Source organism: Artibeus jamaicensis, unplaced genomic scaffold (genome assembly GCF_021234435.1).
Source record: "Artibeus jamaicensis isolate MK-2021 breed Jamaican fruit bat unplaced genomic scaffold, CSHL_Jam_final contig_465, whole genome shotgun sequence".
Classification (NCBI taxonomy): Eukaryota; Metazoa; Chordata; class Mammalia; order Chiroptera; family Phyllostomidae; genus Artibeus; species Artibeus jamaicensis.
This window is the reverse complement of record NW_026521843.1, coordinates 21603960-21622742: the sequence shown is the minus strand read 5'-3', so window position 1 is coordinate 21622742 and position 18783 is coordinate 21603960. Positions and strand designations below refer to the sequence as shown.

At 36.1% G+C, this 18783-nt stretch overlaps 1 protein-coding gene across 2 annotated transcripts in view; it reads left to right on the top strand.

Moving 5' to 3' along the window:
- The window catches only part of STRN (striatin), an 88585-nt gene that overhangs the window by 28870 nt on the left and 40932 nt on the right, over positions 1-18783 (top strand). For both annotated transcript variants that reach the window (XM_037165399.2, XM_037165400.2), the window contains exons 3-6: positions 2317-2390; positions 12837-12915; positions 15387-15554; positions 17664-17799. In XM_037165399.2, the coding sequence (XP_037021294.2) occupies positions 2317-2390; positions 12837-12915; positions 15387-15554; positions 17664-17799 (457 nt within the window). The remainder of the gene's footprint in view (positions 1-2316; positions 2391-12836; positions 12916-15386; positions 15555-17663; positions 17800-18783) is intronic.

Below are 18783 nucleotides of genomic sequence, written 5' to 3'. Positions count from 1 at the left end.
ATGAGTTCATTTGTCTGATTAGGAAGCTAATGGTGTTTTGAGGGTTAGCTAAAATCTCATGTGTGACCTTTTTGGTGCTTCTCTTTGACACCGCCATTGCCAGAATTAGATAATTCCTCATCTGAGTTTCTTTAACAGTTGATGTAAGTCATAGCTCTTACTCCACAGTATGCTATAATTAATTGATTTACATTTCTGTCTCTTAGGCATCTCCTTGCCTCCGCCCTTATAATTGATTACAAGCTGCCAGTTATTTCCAGCAGCCAGTACAGTGCCTGGCATGTCATGAGAATTCAGTAACAGTTCATTAGAGTTAATCAGATTATTTTTAAGGGAACAGAGTTTGTAAACACAGCAGTTCTGTACTTATTTTGACTTTGTCTAATTTTTTATAAAGTGTTCATAGTGTTTTATTTTTGTTACATATATTGCATAGAATATTTTCTATTCCTTTTTTGTAGCTGTCACAATTCTTCCTAAGGCCACTAGAATGCACTATAGTACAGTATTTTGTATTTGAAAATGTTTCTCTTTATATGTATATAACAAAAATATATAAACTAACTCCATAAAATTTTATTGCTACTTCTATTTGGTTCTCAGGCCAGTCACTTTCAATTGCTGTTTGACTTAAAGGAGATACTGTTACTCTGAGTCAAATTCATGTCTATAAATCTTACCCTCTTATAATCAACATTATTACAAGTACATTGAAATAGACTAGGAGATGTTTAGTGTGGTGATGAAATATTTGATTAAGAGAAGCATTGGGGATAGAGGAAAAGATGTTCTAAATAACTCAGGACTAAAAATTTTTCAAAAGGAATGGATATATATGGTTAATTAGCCAAGTAACACAAAGTAGTTTCCCTTTTGAATCAGTTCACTGATTTCCTTTCCAAAAGGGAATCTTTTTTAACTGATGTATTATGTATCATGTATTCTTCCAGAAATATTCACTGCGTATGAAATATATATAACATACATATGAAACACATATGTACATAGGATTTTATACTTTTTTAACTTAGCTTAGAGATTAATCCATGTTAGCAAATACCTTTTTCTTTTTAATGGTTATATATTATTACAAAACATTTTATATATATGCAAACATAAAGACTAGGATAAAAAATGCTGGTGTACCCACCACCTACCCTAAGAAACAGAACATCAACTGTCTATAGTTTTTATAGGTTTTCTTAAGATTCCCCCACATATAAAACATTGACTTTTTTCTGTTGTAACTGTAAAATAATATGAAGAACTGTAGTACTTCATACATTTGAGCAAACAATTTTTATTTTCTTTGTACTTTCCTTGAAATACAAAAACTTTATAGTAAGTGCTCAGCTAGGTTTTTATAAGGGTAAAAATAACTTTCAAAAATAACTTTCAAATTTGGGTGTGTTACCCGTTCATTACTTCTTTAGTACTTAAGGTTTCATATTATTGTTACTATCTTAGTCTCATTGTATTGAATACTTATTGTAAACGGCTTCAATATTTTGGAGACACAAACAAGTCAAAATATACTAATACATTAAGTAAGCATGGCCATTTTTACTTAACCTTATACATTTTTATCTTATCTAGATTATTTTTCTGGTTTCAGGTGGTTAAATCTGCGATGGTTTAATCAGGTTAACCAGAAATAATAATATACATATAGCTTTTAAAAGAAGATAGACAAGAATTCCTGTTCACAGTTCTTTTGAGTTTGTCCTGAATATGCAAAGGATACTTCGACTGTTTTTAAAAAGTTACTCATTCCTGCTAGGATATTTTATCCAGCGTTCATTATTTGGGCTGGTTCCCCTACCTAACAACTCCTTCGGGTTGTTAAATGTAATGCGTACTTGGCAAGTCATAATTGCCTGACAAGGCAGAGTATTATAGATGATTTTTCTTCTTAAAAAACTCAATTTTGAGAAAGGTTAGTCTTTTATAAGTTTATTTTACAATCCAGACTTATCTACTGCTTTTGATAATAGAATTATACTCTGGTAGTCACCAAGAAAATTTAAATACAACAAAAACTAGAGTATTAATATAGTTCATTAATATAGTTCATTAAGTACAGAAGGAAGTTTTATGGTTCTGAGTGTTAGTCCTTTTTTATAATAGTGCTTGATGGTATAACAATAAAATAATAATGGCAGACGCTTTTGTGTTATGGCTTCGACACCTCAGAAAGCTGTGAGCTTTTGAAAGTTAGCTAGGACTGCTGCATACTGATGACTACTCCTATTACGTATCTCAAAGTTTATTTAAATATGTTTTAAGATGGTTTGTATTTTCTCATTTCTTTGTCAGAGCCAAATACCACAAGTTGAAATATGGGACAGAATTGAATCAGGGAGATATGAAGCCTCCAAGCTATGATTCTGGTAAGCTAATTTTAAAGGAAGTTCAATTGATAAAAAAGAAGTTAATATCTAGTGTTTTGTAGCAACAATATTTATAACTGCAAATTAGTCTTTATTTATTTGCATATTAGTTAATTTTGCTGACCTACTTATATTTTGGCACTAATCATGTAGTGTCATTTAGATCATTTTCCACCACCTTCCTTTCTTTATTCCCTTCCCCTTTCTTTTAGTTTCCCATTTTCTGCTTACGTTTTACACTTGCTGGAAGGATCAGATTTCATGGGGTAACTAACATACATCAAATAACCGATTCTTCCTGGGTCTCTCTAGTATTTATGGGAACTTTGAGATGTGCAGTACAAAGTACATCATGCTCTGAAATCCTGAGAGAAAGAGTAGGAGCTGTGGAGGTAAGAGATTTCTACTTTAAGTGCAGGAGAGGAGCTCGTCCTGGTAATCTGATCCCTCAGTTTCATGTGTAAAATTGTTTTTGGGCTTTTTTTACCCACTGCAGATTCTGTAACCAGATCTTTTTTTTTTTTTTTTTTTTTTTTTGTAAGCAGATCATCTTTTAACAGCCGAAAACATTTAATATCTTTTTGTGTTATTTCTTCTTTTTAAAAAAATCTTCACTTGAGGATATATTTAATGATTTTCAGAGAGAGAAAGAGGGAGGAAAACATTGATGTGACAGAAATATCGATAGGTTGCCTTCTGACTGCGGATTGCACCTATAGCCTTTTGGTATATGGGATCATGTTCCAATCAACTGAGCCACCTGGCCAGGGCTATGTTATTTCTTCTTTTTCTTCTAACTTTCTCTGGACCTCACCAAACAATACAGAAATAGTACCTGAAAACAATCAGATATTACGGAATATAGATATAATTTACTCATTAGTAGGTGTTAGGGAAAGGTTAGACGAGTTGTTCAACAGTTATCACCATGTTACAGGTGAGTGTGTTTCTGACATTTCAGATTAAATTCATGGATCAAAGATCTGAAGATATCAACTATTGTTTATATCATTTACTGATACCTGCCTTGTACCAGGGGCCTTATGTGTATTAATTGTTAAAATAGTTATTCAATAAAGATAGTATTATCTTCATTTTAACTATGTGCAATTTCAATTCAGAGAAGTGGAGAATTTGCCCAAGGTCACGCAGCTATTGAGTAATGGGAATATGGATCCAAGCCCAAGTTTGTCTAACTCTAGAATTCATATTCCCATTTTACAGTGCTGCTTCTATTTTTGACAGCATATAAAGAACATTATGAAGTAAGTTCTAAATGTGCTGCTAATTTTATAGCTCAGTGTAGTAATGTTATTAAATGCTTCCACAGTTGAATATTGAATCCATGAAAATGAGAGTGATACCTGATGATTGGCATGGTTTTTTTGCTTTTGTTTCTTTATTTTTATTTTTATTTTTATTTTTATTTTTTAAGTATATTTTATTAATTATGCCATTACGGTTGTTCTATATCCCCCCTTCATTCCCCTCCACCCTGCACACCCCCTCCCCTACCGTTCCCCCCCTTTAGTTTATGACCACGTGTCTCAAGTTCTTTAGATTCTATATTTCCCATACTATTCTTGCCCTCCCCCCTATCTATTTTCTACCTACCATCTATGCTACTTATTTTCTGTACCTTCTCCCCCATTCTCCTTCTCCCACTCCCCTGTTGCTAACCCTCCATGTGATCTCCATTTTTATGGTTCTGCTCCTGATCTAGCTGTCCTTTTAGTTTGCTTTTCTTTTAGGTGTGGTTCTTAATAACTGTGAGTTTGCCGTCCTTTCACTGTTCATCTTCTTTATCTTCTTTTCCTTAGGTAAGTCCCTTTAACATTTCAGATAATAAGGGCATGGTGATGATGAACTCCTTGAATTTGATCTTATCTGAGAAGCACTTTATCTGCCCTTCCATTCTAAATGAAAGCTTTGCTGGATAGAGCAATCTTGGATGTAGGTCCTCGCCATTCATGACTTGGAATACCTCTTTCCAGCCCCTTCTTGCCTGCAAAGTCTCTTTTGAGAAATCAGCTGACAGTCTGATGGGGACTCCTTTGTAGGTGACTGTCCCCTTAGCTCTTGCTGCTTGTAGGATTCTCTCCTTCATTTTAATCTTGGCTAATGTAATGATGATGTGCCTTGGTGTGTTCCTTCTTGGGTCCAACTTCTTTGGGACTCTCTGAGCTTCCTGGATTTCCTGGAAGTCTACTGCCCTTGCCAGATTGGGGAAGTTCTCCTTTATTATTTGTTCAAATAAGTTTTCCACTGGTGGCTGTGCCTTTCGCCCTTCTGGTACCCCTATAATTCGGATGTTGGAACGTTTAAAGATGTCCTGGAGGTTCCTAAGCTTCTCCTCATTTTTTTGAATTCTTGTTTCTTCATCCTTTTCTGTTTGGTCATTTTTTTCCTCTTTCTGGTCCACTCCTTTGATTTGAATCTCAGTTTCCTTTCCATTACTATTGGTTTCCTGTGCATTTCCCTTCATTTCAATTAGTTTAGCCTTCATATGTTCCTCTAATTTGTGACTAAAATCAACCAGTTCTGTGATCATCCTGATCACCAGTGTTTTGAACTGTGCATCTGAAAGTTTGGCTATTTCTTCCTTGCTTAGATTTATTGGCTTTGGGGCTCTGAGTTGTTCTTGAGCCATGTTTTGATCTGTTTGTGTCTGTTAGGTATGAGGAGTAGAGCCTTAGTTGTTCACCAGGGCAGGGGGGTGACCCAGTTGCTGGGTTGTGATGCTGTATGTGGGGGTGTGGTCAGAGAGGGGCCACCCAGGTCGCTGGTTTGTGATGCTGTATGTGGGGGCGGGGTCATAGAGGGACAATAGCAGTTCCTGCTGCTGGGGCCTGCGAGGTCTGTCTCTCTCCTCGCTCCTTCACCAGTTTGTCTGCACGCGAATGTATGACCATGATCAGCCCTCAGTGGGTCCACTGCCTTGTGCCCTCAGTGGGTCTGCCCGCTTCTCCACACCTAGGATCCGCCCCCAGCTGCTGGCGCACCTGGGTCGCGTGCCCAGGTCGGTCTGGTGGATCTTTCCTGCCCGATCCCGCTCTGCTGCTGGCTCTGCCCCTCTTACCAGTTTGGCTGAAGGGTTCGTTGTTGTCAGACTTCCGTGTAGTTCAGCTTTCTGTGGTTTGGCTGCGTTTTTGTTGCTAAAACTTTGTTGTTTTTAAACTTGGTTGTACGAAAAGGTGCTGTGCTTCCACCTACGCTTCCATCTTGGCGGAAGTCCCTCTTTTCTTTTGCTTTTTAATTGTTCTGTTTTTTACTTTGGTGTCTTTTCTTTTAACCTGAGGTGTACTTAAACTTTTAAAAAGAAATATGTATTTTATTTTATATCTAGACTATTTGTTAAAGACTTTTCTAAAGTTAAAGTATATTGCCTAATTTGAAGAAGTGATTTTAATCAGTACTTTTACATTAAGAAGTGTATTTCCTAATTTTTAGATCAATTTAGGAGTATAAAGACCTATTTGCAATATGTAAAAAATGTTTATAAGTAAACATTGTGGTTCAGTAGGAAAAGTTTGGGCTTTGAAATCAGATACATGTAAGTTTAACTGTACTTTTAAACACTTTAAATACCTGTGATACTATCTAATCTCTCTGAGGTTGCTCCATTCCTTATTGGTATGCTGGGAAAAATTCTGGAAATAAATCCTAACTCCCAGGTTTATTTTCTTACTATACAGTACCTAGTCAGTACTTAGTATCATTCTATCTATAGATCTTTCAAACTACCTGTTCAGCTTACAAATATTTAATATGTAATATTTGTCACACCCAGCACCAAATTTTGTGAATAAGATGATAATGCCCTATTGGACTTTTACAGAAGAGATAAGAAAAAAGTGATTCTAATAAAATGATATGTATAATAGGGAACGTACTAGGTTTTGTGTTACGGAGCACAATAGCAGGGTAGCCAAATCTAGTCTTTTTTTAAAAAATATTTTATTTATTTATCTTTAGAGGGGGAAGGGAAGGAGAGAGGGAGAGAAATATCAATGTACGGTTGTCTCTCGTGCGTCTTCTTCTGGGAACTGGCCTGCAACCCAGGCATGTGCCTGGGAATCGAACTGCAGTTCTTTGGTTGGCAGGCCCATGCTCAATCCACTGCGCTACGCCAGCAAGGGCCAAATCTAGTCTATGTAGTCAAGGAAGGCTTACTGCAGGAAGTGATGGTAAAGTTGACATCTGAAAGAAAAGTAAGAATTAGTCAGAGGAAGCAGACTGGCTAAATATTTGTTAAATGAGAGGTAGGATAAAGGCGAAGTGTTAGTGGGAAAGCTTCTGAGGTAAAGAACGTGGCACATTTGAGAAATGAAATAACTCATTAGTATTGGGAGAGGGGAATGAGTATTTATAGATGCAGCTAGAGAGTTAGCTGGGGAGGGGAGGAACAGATGGTAAAATACAGTAAAAGGTGTTGTAAATTATGTTAAGGAGTTTACACATTATTGTAAGAGTTATGAGAAGGCATTTGAAGGACTTAATTCAGATTCTTGTGCTCAGATTTGCTCTTTGATCTGGAAGATGGATTAGATAGAGAGTAGTAAAATTTAGAGGACTGTTAGAGGTTAGAGGACTGTTAACAGCCACCTGGGTAGATGAGGACGGTACCTTGCACGTATACTAACGATGGAGTCTAAGGGAAGTGAGGGAACTGGGTGTGTTCAGAAATATTTAGGAGGTAGAATCTACAGGAATTCTTTTTTTTTTTTTTTTGAGAGTATCCTCTTTTTTTTTAAGGATTTTAATTATTTTAGACTGGGGGCGGGGAGAAAGAGAGGGAGAGAAACATTTATGCTAGAGAAAAACATCAATCAGTTGCCTCTAGAACACAACCCAATCGGGACCAAACCAGTCATGTGCCCTGACTGGGAATTGAACCAGTGACCTTTTGCTTTGTGGGTCAGTGCTCCAACCAACTGAGCCACACTGGTCAGGGCAGGAATTAGTTCTTGTTTGGATGTAGGGGAAGAAAAAAAAGGAGGATCAAGGATGACTCCCACACTTCTAATTTAAAAAACTAGGCTAAATGTTGTTTTGGAAGGTGGTGGGTTCGCTTCTGGATTTGTTAGGCAATGGAGTGGAGATGGCAAGTAGACGGGGTGTGGGTTTGGAGCTCAGGCCAGTGCTATGGGTATGACGTGTATATTTGAGAGGCTTGACCATTTAGTACTGATGACACGGAGGGTCACTGGGGTGGAAGGCTCACTCAGCGGCTTTATGCAGAGGGAGAAGAGGACCTAAAATGGAATCCTGAGGGATGGCAACATTTAAATAACTGGTGAAAAATAGAAACCTGAAAAGGAAATTCATAAGGGTTGTCTCAATGGTAGGAGGGAAACCAGTGGAAGCCAAGTGAAGAGACAGTTTTCAGAAGTAATGACTCTTCAGCATCACTGATTAATGTCTAAAGGGCTGGAGAGTATTTCTAGGATTTAGTGACAAACGTCACTGAAAACTTTATTGCGAGCAGTTTCAGGAGAGAGGTGAGGACAGAAACATAGACATGAGTGAAAAATGAAGACTAAATGTAGTCAACTTTCAGGAAGGTGAAGGGGAGAGATGAGAAGGCAGAAGCTGGCAGGCATAGGGGTCAAGGGGGGAGAGAGAGAGAGAGTGTGTGTGTGTGTGTGTGTGTGATATACTTCTTAGAGGAGGAGCAAATAAAAAAGAGAAAGTGGAGATATAAAAAATAGGAAGGTATCTGAAGAAGTGCTAGGGGTTGGGTTCTGATCATAGCTAGAGAATAGCAGGAGGAGCTTGTCTTTTATTGTTACCCAGAGAGAATATAGAAAGTTAGGTGATGGGTTTCGCTTTGTTCGTGGGTAATTAATATGATAGTTTTATGTAGGAGACAGGATTATCTCCTAAGAGTGTGTGAGAGGTTTACAAAAAGTAGAAAAGGTTTATTATGAATGACCAGCAGGACTAATTGGCTAAGAAATGGTAGAATTGAGAAAAGCTAAGGTCAGGTTGAGGTGTGTGACCATGAGTCTATACAGAAGCACTGGTTTGTACACTTGTTAAATAGAATGAAAATAGTTAATAGTTGAATTCATGGAGAGACAAGGGGACAAGAAAATTGAGTACACTGGCAAAAGAGTGGTTGAAGTGATAGACTGAATTAAAACTCCAGAGGGAAGGAACTGAAGATAAAAGGAGCCTAAATGACTAAGAATAAGGGGATAGCTTATGATCTAGAACAGGTCAGCAGGCCAGATAGTAATATTTGGGCTTTGTAGGTCGTGTGTTTGCTGTTGCAGCTACTTAGCTCTCTGTCATAACATGAATGTAGCCACCATATTTAAATGAGTGAGTGTGGCAGGTCAGATTCGACCCACATGTTGTAATTTGCTGGCCTCTGGTCTGAAGTTCCAGCAGAATCAAAGAGTTAGTGAATGGGGAGTACTGAACCTGAAGGATATGCTCAGAGGGTGATTTTGCATCTGTGACAGTTCTTTGTAATGACAAGATCTAAGTAAGTATGACAGCTAGAGAGGGTGGTGGTTATTTGAGAAGCTCAAGTGGATCACCCACGTGAATGTTAACTTTACTCAAGAGGACATAAAAGTTTGGTTGCAGAGGAACCATGTGAGCCTGGTTTGGAGCATTATCAAGGGATTTGTTGATGACAGTGATAAAGATGAGAGTAGGAGAGGAGGGTAGAAGATGGTATATCCAAATAGGGTGGAACTTAAAGAAGCAGGGGTTTTCCCATTCTCGTTCTTTCATTCATTCACTGACAATGAGACATTGTCTAAAATATTTTTCGCAGAAAAATTAGTTTCCCCTCTGGCTTTTTTGTTTTGTTTTGTTCCACTTCCAAACCCTCACATTTCCCCTTTAAGAGAATATTACTTCAGGTTATATTAAAATCTATTTATTTTCCATATTTTCTCCTATTTAACATTAGAAGCCAGATACTTAATAAAAGTATATTTTTATTCAAAGTAACAAGTTCAGCCTTTTAATTGAGATGTTTAGACCATTTACATTTAATGTGGCTATTGATATGGTTAGATTTTAAGCTACCACCTTGCTGTTTCTTTGATCTGTTCTTTGCTTCCTTTTTCAAATTTCTTTTGGACTAATCTAATAATTTTTATGATTCCATTTTATCACTTTTGCTGGTCCATTAGCAGTATGACTCTGTTATTTAAGTGGTTGATTTAGGTTTTGTAAACTTAACTACAGTTTATCTTTAAGTGATAATATTACCACTTCATGTGTCATATGAGATAACTTATAACAGTGTACTTGCATCTGTTCTCTCTCTTTGTGCAGTTATTATATTTGTTATAAACCACACACTACATTAGTTTTGTTTCAACAGTTAATTCTCTTTTAAAGAGATTCGAATGCTATAAAAAGTATATATTTTCAGTACTCATGTTCCTTTGTATAGATCCACATTTTCTAGTATCATTTTCCTTGTTTTATTAAGGACTTTCTTTATAAACATACCTGGTAATATGGGCTGCTAATGATGAATTCTTTTAGCTTTTGTGTCTTGAAAAAGTCATTGTTTTGCTCGCTTCCATCGTTTCTGATGAGAAATATCTTCTGTTATCCCTATCATAGCAACCAAAATATAACCAAAGACACTGAAATAGAGAACAGGCTGACAGTGACCAGAGGGGAGAGGGGAGGGAATTTCAAGGAAAAAGGGGAAGGGTTTACAGGAACAAGTATAAAGGACACATGGAGAAAAACTAAGGGGAGTGAAAATGGGAGGGAGGTGGGGAGCACTGGGGGGGTTGGGCTGGGATGGGAGTAAAAGATAGAAAACTGTACTTGAACAACAATTAAAAGGAATAAATTTTTCAAAAGTTCTGGTGTTTAGAATATGACTTTTTGCTCTGGCTACATTTACAATTTTTACCTTTATCTTTAGTTGGTTTTCATCAATTTTATTATGATTTGGCTTGATGGCCCCCACTCCCCAACCAGTGTTTCTTGTTGAGTTTATTGGATCTGTGGGTTCATAGTTTTCATAAAATTTGGCGCTCTTCAGCCATTGTTTCTCCAGGTACTGCTTTTGCTCCTCTCCCCGTGGTGTGCTCTGGAAGCTCTGTCAAGGCAGGAGAGTGGAACTGTTGCGGGGCTTGCCAGTGTGTTTCCTTCCCCCAGAGATTCTCTCTCAGGGGTCACTGTCCCTTCTTGAGTGATGTGCACTGCCTTAGCTGTTGTTTCCTCTGTTTGTTTTATACTTGTTTCACGCAGCAGGGTAAGTTTGGTCCTTGTTACTCCAAGTTGACTGGAAGTGCCAGTCAGATGCTTTTAATATACCAAGAAATATAACTCTTACCTACTTTAAAATCCTTACTTTTGTATAATGTCACTTTTTAACTTGATAAGGTAAAAATGACTCTGGTAGTTGATGACTGCTTACTAACCATTGGGAGTTTTATTAGTTTAACCTTGATAAAGTATAGAAAAAATCAAGTTCACATATGCAAGAGTTTTTTTTCTTTTTTCTTTAAACCTCAGGCTTTTTTGTTATTGGTAAATGTCAGATGTTACTCAGGGAATCAGATTTTATCTCAGTGTAAGAATATACTTTTTTAAGAGTTTGAAAATACATTCTTACTCAATTTGGTTTAATTTTTTATTAAGTTATAATTTACATACAGTACTATTCACTTTTTTAGTATTTTCACAAATACATGCAGTCTTGTTAGCAACTGCCTTTTATAACTGACCCCTTCCTTTCCACTCTCACCTCCTGGCAACCACCAGCCTGTTTTCTGTTTCTGTAGTTTTGCCTTTTCCAGAAAGTCATAGGGATTCCAAAATCATACAAAATGTAGCCTTCCAATGCTAGCTTCTCTCACTTGACATAATGCGTTTGAGACCTCTGTGGATGTGTATCAGTAGTTTGCTCCTTGTTCCTATCAGTATTCCATTGATTGGATGTACCACACTTTCGCTAATGTCACTAGCTACCAAACTAGGGAAAAGCAGTTTTGCGTGTACCTGAGGATGGTGTAGAAAGCATGTGGGCTGTTCTAGTGGGGAATTAGATGACCTCGAAAGTGCTTTCATATCTGAAATTTTTAGTTTTTTGAAATGGCAGTGTAAATGTTCTTTCTTAGCAAGTATAGGTTGATCGCTCACTTGACTTAAGAAGGGGACATATTGGGACAAACTGTGTTAAACACACAGTTTCTGAATTTGGGGGTCAGTGGAAACAAGATATAGCATTTTTCACTAGTATTGGGACATTTGTTTTTGCCTTTTTTAAAAAAAGGAATGTATACCCTCTGATGTAATCCCAAAGGAATTCTCCTCTTTGAGTTAACTTAGTGCCCCTGACTTCCCTTCCCACCCTGTCTACTTGACTGCTGTTTCCTCGGTGTGTCACAGAGCTTTGCACTTTTCATGTTAGAGAAAAATGAACGTGCAAGATCTGATTTTTAAAATTTACACATTTCTCTAATTTCTTAAAATTGTAGTGATAGAATGTGGAGAAAAAATAAGTGAGCTCTGGAGTCAGACTTGACTTGAACACTAATAACTCTATTACTAACTTAGAGACCTTACAGTTAACCTGTGAGTTGTATAGATCATTTCTTGTCTTTAAAAAGAGGCTAGTAATAACACCTATCTCCTGAATTTGTAGAGATAATTTATACATTTTTAACACAGCATCTGAAACACGGTCAATGTATAATATCAAATACCATCAAACAAATATTCTCAGTCTTTCTCACATCTTCACTTGAATAAAACCCTATAAAGATCACAGTGTCTTATAGTTGGATCAGGACTGATGGAAAGTGTCAGCTTTTGTTGTATTTTTAAAGTACAGCCATAGTGTAGTTTAGAAATTTTTTAGTCCAGAGTTACAGTGGAGAAGGCTGTGTTTATTTTACCACCTTCTTGAAAGGATTCAGCTTCTACCAAATAATGAATTTAGAGCTTTACAAGGCCTATGAGATTTTCATTCAAAGATTGTCTGAAAAGAATACTTAAGATTCTAATAACTAGTGGAAGACGTAGATTTGGACTGAGATTACTTCCTGTCTATTCTTTAATCAAACTGGCCTTTCAAAAAGAACCAATCATTCCTCAGGGTATTTTGTTCTAATTTTGATGTGGTGCTTTCTGGTACTGTTATTGGGCTCTTACAGTCTGAATTGATATGGGTAGGTCTTTGTTCTGGAGGAAAATTCTCAGGCTGCCTAAAGATTTGGAAAATACCTTTGTTTTAGTTTTACCACTCTGAGAGGAATGCAGCAGTAATAATGAATTTAGAGTTTGTTATGGAAATTCAGCTTAAAAACAGCATTTACATTGTCCTAAAACATACTTTACAGTGCAATTTTACATATTCTTAATCTTATAAATTTTTTGGAATATTTTTTGTGAATCAAGATGCCCTCTAATGTATACAACAAGTCAGTTTTACTATGATTTAATGTTTTCTAGATGAAGGTAATGAAACAGAGGTCCAGCCACAACAAAACAGCCAGTTAATGTGGAAACAAGGTCGACAACTACTCAGACAGTAAGTAACCCATAATCAAACTGAAGAGGAGAAGCTTATATTAAGTAGAATAATTTATCTCACATGATTATGCTGCTGTTGTGAGAAGCTTAAGTGAATTACTTTTTCTTTTTCATATTAAACATTTTTTATTAAATATTAATAAGTATTATCAAGAATTGATTCTTTTCATAATTTTATCTTCATAAAAAAGAATACAGTTTTGTCCTGGCTGGTGTGGGTCAGTTGATTAGGTGTGATCTTGCAAACCGAATGGTCGAGAGTTCAATTCCTGGTCAGGGCACATGCCTAGGTTGTGGGTTTGGCTCCCAGTTGAGGCGCATACAAAAGGCAACCAATCAGCATTTCTCTCTTACACTGATATTTCTTTCTCTCTCTTCCTCCCTCCCTTCCCCATCCCTTCCCCCTCTTTCTCTCTAAAAGCAATGAAAAAAAATATCTTCAGGTGAGGATTTAAAAAAGGACAATTTTAAGCTTCTAGATTTTATTATACACTTAAATTTATAGTTTGAAGAATTCCCTTGAAGTTACTCTTTTCTTCGCATCTTTTATACATGAATATACAAGTTTTAATATGTTTAATCAGCGTTAAATTTTGTTTTTAAACTTTCCATTTTTAATTGAAGAACTTTTCGATTTCCCCAAATTTGCAACCATTGCACTAACATCTGCTTTCTCGTGTGAAATGGTCATTTGAGACTACAAAGAGGAACAAAGCCGGGTCGAGGTTCAGAGGTCAGATGGTGGGCTAGAACCACACCAGCTCAGTGCCCGGTTCTCGCTTATCACATGCGAAACTGGTGTTCAGGTCTGTGCTTCAGGAAAATGAAATTCTTGTAAATAGTCAAATCTATGATTTCCAAAGTGGATGTATGCCAGCCACTCCTCTTGATGATGGTATGAGAATAGTGAAACATCTCCTTATATCTATTTTTCACCTACTCAAAGTTAGAAGAAAATGCGGTTTCACTAATATTTAATAAATGGGATTTTTACTAGTGCTCTTATTTTGGTCTTAAATATGATTTTTGTGTTTTCCTTTAATACATGTTCTTAATCTGCTGGGGGGGTTTTTAATGAGAAGTTTGTTATAGTGAGTAATCCAAGAGACATTTTCAAAAACTTTTGAAGAATGATAATCTTCCCTTAAAGGAAAGGTGGTAACTGTTTAGTAAAGCTGACATATCTGTGGAAAGTACAGTTTTTGAAACAGTTATTTATATTGTGATTTTGTTACCAAAGTGAAGTATGTGTCAAATACTATTGGTTAAAAATGGAAAAATATAATACCTTTGTATTAGTTTGCAAGAACAACTGATTAAATTTAGGAAAGTTAGACATTTATTATCCAGATTTTAATCAAACCCTTTCTATAAATATTGATTTCTCTAATCAATATTTCTATAAATATTGAATAGGATTGAAAAATAAGTGTCTTTATTTAAAAGGTTGCACTTACTCCATTTTGGTCATATATCTTTGTAAGGTATCTCTTTGAGATACCTTGAAACAAATTGAGCTTAGAGTGGTTATCTTGTCCATCTTTGTTTTCTCTTTCATCTCATAGACCAATCCTTACTTACATGAATGTCTAACATTTGTCTGTCATGTTTGTTTATGATGCAGTTAGTGACATTTGCCTTCTTCATGTTCCTGGCACTACCATTTTGTGGGGGGGCTGGTCATCTTTTTGTTACTGCACATTGAGTACCTTCTATACACCAGACACTGTATTAAGTGTGTCTCTTTTAGGGGAAAGAAAGCTGAGGTTCAGGAGAATTCGAGTATCAGGAAAGAAGTGGCAGAAATGGGTTTTAGACCTAGTTGTTACTGGAAATGCAGAGCCTATTCTCTTTTTCTCTGTGCTGCTGCTGCTCTGCCACACGCCCCCCTCCCAGTGCACCCAGGTGTCCCACATTCCACATTTGAATATTTCATTTGTGATCTTTTTTTTTATTTTACAATTGCCCCAGGCTAGAAGCTTCCCCATAGAAGTGACTCTTTGGAATATGCTACTTTCTTGTACATCACGGAGAAAACTATACATGCTAGAAACATTCTCTTTAGTTTTCAGTTGATCCAGTGACACTGTACATCAGAAATGTAAAAAGACTATTGGTTATGATGACTACTGTTATAAAATAGTAACTAAGTAGTATCTGAGACTGAGTTTACTCCAAAACTGTGTAGAAGAAAGAATGTGCTGTTAAGGAACATCTTCTTATGATAAATATAATGAATGGTCTATTGTATAGTTCTTTGATTTTTCTCAGTGACTGTAGAGACTGGTACTGCGAGAGACAGCTCCATCTGCAGCTGGAAGATTATTTATTAGCAAGTCCTACTAGCATAGTACTATACTGTTAAGTTTTATGCAGGCAGTGAATTAAAAAGAATACTTCTGTTTACACATTGAGTTATAGAGTGCTGATGTAATGTGGCGGAATTGTAAGGACCCCTTTCATACACAGGTATCTGCAGGAGGTGGGCTACACAGATACTATTCTAGATGTGAAGTCTAAACGAGTGCGAGCTTTGTTGGGCTTTTCAAGTGATGTCACTGACAGGGAAGACGACAAAAATCAGGACTCAGTTATAAATGGCACAGAGGGCGAAATTAAAGACGCGGCAATGATTGGGTAAGTATTTTATCTGGAAAGTGTTTTAGCTATGATTTTAATTTTTATTAAATGTATTTGGTTTATGGGTGATACGATACTTGTACTGTTAGATACTGCTACAGAAATAATTATACTTAGTCTAATAATTTAAAATTCATTTGGTGGAAGATAACATAGTGATTAGCATTAGTTATGGTTATTTTAAGATTTTTAATTTAAGATGTTAGCTTGCAATTTTTGGATTTAACACAGGTTTTAATACCTTGAAGCTTAGTCACTTATAAGAACTTCATAAAAGATCTTACTTTGGAAATTCAGTTCAAATCTTTAAGAGTGGAATTTCATTTCATATGTGTTACCCAGAAGTCATGTAAATACTGCAGATTCTCTGGAAGTAAACCTTCCCTTAGCCACTTTTGTTTATCTAATAATGCTGTAAGTCATCTTTCCTTTGAAAAATGTCTTTTAAGTATATATTTTTAATTGATAGAGTAAATGTGAAAAATTCAGTAGCTGTTTGAAATACTTTGTTTTGCTTTTTTGGATTGTGTATCATACAGTTATCTGTAATTCTGTTAAAATGGTCATGAAAAGTTGAGTAGGGGATCCTTCTTTATTGAAAAGAAGTTGACAGGATTCTTAAATAAAAAGCCAAGATCTCTGTGAAAGTCTAAATATGATGTTACTTTATTTTAATGTTTATTTAGGCTGGAAGAATGGTTTTAATTAAACTCTCGGTATGTTCTCAGTGCAGTGACTTTCAGTATGCAATACCTGATACTTAGGGACACTGACTTACTTTTCCTTAGATTGTCAAAAAAAAAAATGACAACAGCCAGCACAACAATAGCTGTCCAGTGTAAATGAATTAAAATCACACCCGATTTTTTGTCAGATAGGTCAGAAATATATTTTTTGGTGTGCCGCAGAATTTTAGTAATTACTTTGCATGTGCCATGAGATGAAAAAGGTTGAAAATAGCTGTTCTAGTGAGAACATAATTTCTGTTATCAACAACATAAACTGAAATTATAAGATTTAGGTAAAGGTTTGAAAACACAACTTTTGTGAACAGATATCTTTGGAGCCTTCTTAAATGTATTCATTAGTAATTAAAAATACATTAAATTGTTTTTATAAATGTGAGGCACAGATTGCTTTTCTGTGTAGACATAGACAACGTAGGCATTATTCTTGGTTATAGTTTTACCTAAAGTATGAAGTCTTTCTAAGGCCTTCTGAAAAGACCACTCTAGTTATCTTGTGTTTTGGCCTTGAACTGCCTTTTGAAGTTGACATGGGTATCATTCTGAATGCCTTATTTATGTAGAAATGAAGAATAGGGTGGGGAAACATAGCTCATAGCAGATTTGAAATTTATCATTTATCTGTTTTGAAAATTTTGTTCATAGCTGTGGATAAATTTTGTCATGGAAAAGCCTTCTAATCTAAAACATTTTTTAATGAACTAGAGAGAAATCATCCTTTCTAGCCAGTAAGAAATTGTTTATTAAATTTATTTTTAGAGAACTAAATTAAAAGCTTACATATTTGAAGTCATTTCCAAAAGTTGAATGTCCACCAATAGGATGAAGTTTTGTTGTAATGTTGATTTGACTACTATATTGTATTTAGTAATTTTATGTACATGAATGTACAAAAAGTAATTTTGTTTTTTTCCATTCTTTAGCTGTTCAGAAATATAAGATTGCATCAGAAAAAAATGACATTTTCTAGTTATTTTCTGAGTTATGTCATAGGAAGAGTTGCATAGAGGAAAAGAATAGAGGAACATAATGGCAGAGATAAAATATTTTTTTGAAGAAGTAGATGAAGGTTAGCTTAGGATCAAAACAATTCTGATTCAGAAGAAAGAGTTCTTTACCCTAGGTTACCATTAATCTAAATAGATAGGATTGCAAAAACTTTTAAATAGTAATCACTTCCTACATTGCTTTTCCAGTTAGAATTGAGGGAAATATAATGGATAAGAATCAGTGTTGTTCGTGATGTGATTTGAGGGGTCATAGTTACAATATAAACAGAAGTTAGTATGTCATATCACAGAATAATTCTTATGGTGAGTTTAAAAAATTAACTGAGCAAGATGTACATGTTTTAAACTAGGAAATCCGAGTTAACGGATCCTGCCTCTGTGCTGGATAATTTCAAATTCCCTGAAAATGCAACTGCAGATTTCAGTGATGAAGACGAAGATGATGACATTGATGGACGAGAGAAAAGCATCATTGATACTTCAACAGTAAGTTGGTTAACTCAAATATAAATATTTTTAGGGATTGTTATGCATACTTTAAAAGTAATCCACGTTGTTCAACCTAAATCCTTAACTTTTTCTTTCACGAATTTGGAGAAATTTAAAAGAATTTTTAATACTGAGTTGTTAATACTGATTTCAAAGTCAAGAGTACTTTTAGTGTAGTAGCTTTCTGTTGATGCCTTATTCTTTGACTTTTTGTTAATTCATTAAACTTTGAACATTTCTGCAGAGCTGGGGACTGTGGTGAACACTGTGTCACAACAGTGCAGTGTTATTGGTTGCTAGAAGACAGTAGAACTGACGCCTATCGTGGAGCCATCAGCTAATGGATGCAGTTTTGCTCTTGTCAGGGTTGCTTTGGCAGACAAGTTCTACAGACTTTCTGAACTCTCCCATTAGGTTTCTTCAAGCTTGTTTAGGGTTTTTGTGGAGTTTTGTTTACATATTTATGTTTATTGACTCTCCTTTGGTAGTTTTCTACAATAAGAGATGTTTCTAAATTGCTTCTTTTCCTTTCCCTTCTGTGTTCTGTCCCCTTCTACTGTCTCCTTTCCCCCCACCCCACTCCCTTCTTTTCTTTCTCCCTACTTATTTTTTTTTTTTTTAAGATTTTATTTATTTATCTTTAAAGGGGAAGGGAAGGAGAGAGGGAGAGAAAATATGTGGGGGGAGGGAGTTGGTTCGCAGGCCCGTGCTCAATCCACTGAGCTACACCAGCCAGGGCTGTAAAAGATTTTATTTATTTATTTTTGAGGGGAAGGGAAGGAGAAAGAGAGAGAGAGAGAAGCATCAGTGTTTGGTTGCCTCTCGCACACGCCCCACTGGGGACCTGGCCTGCAACCCAGGCATGTGCCCTGACTGAGAATCAAACTGGTGACCCTTTGATTTGCAGGCGGGTACTCAGTTCACTGAGCCACACCAGCCAGGGCCTTTCTTTCTCCCTACCTTTTCCCTGTTTAACTACCT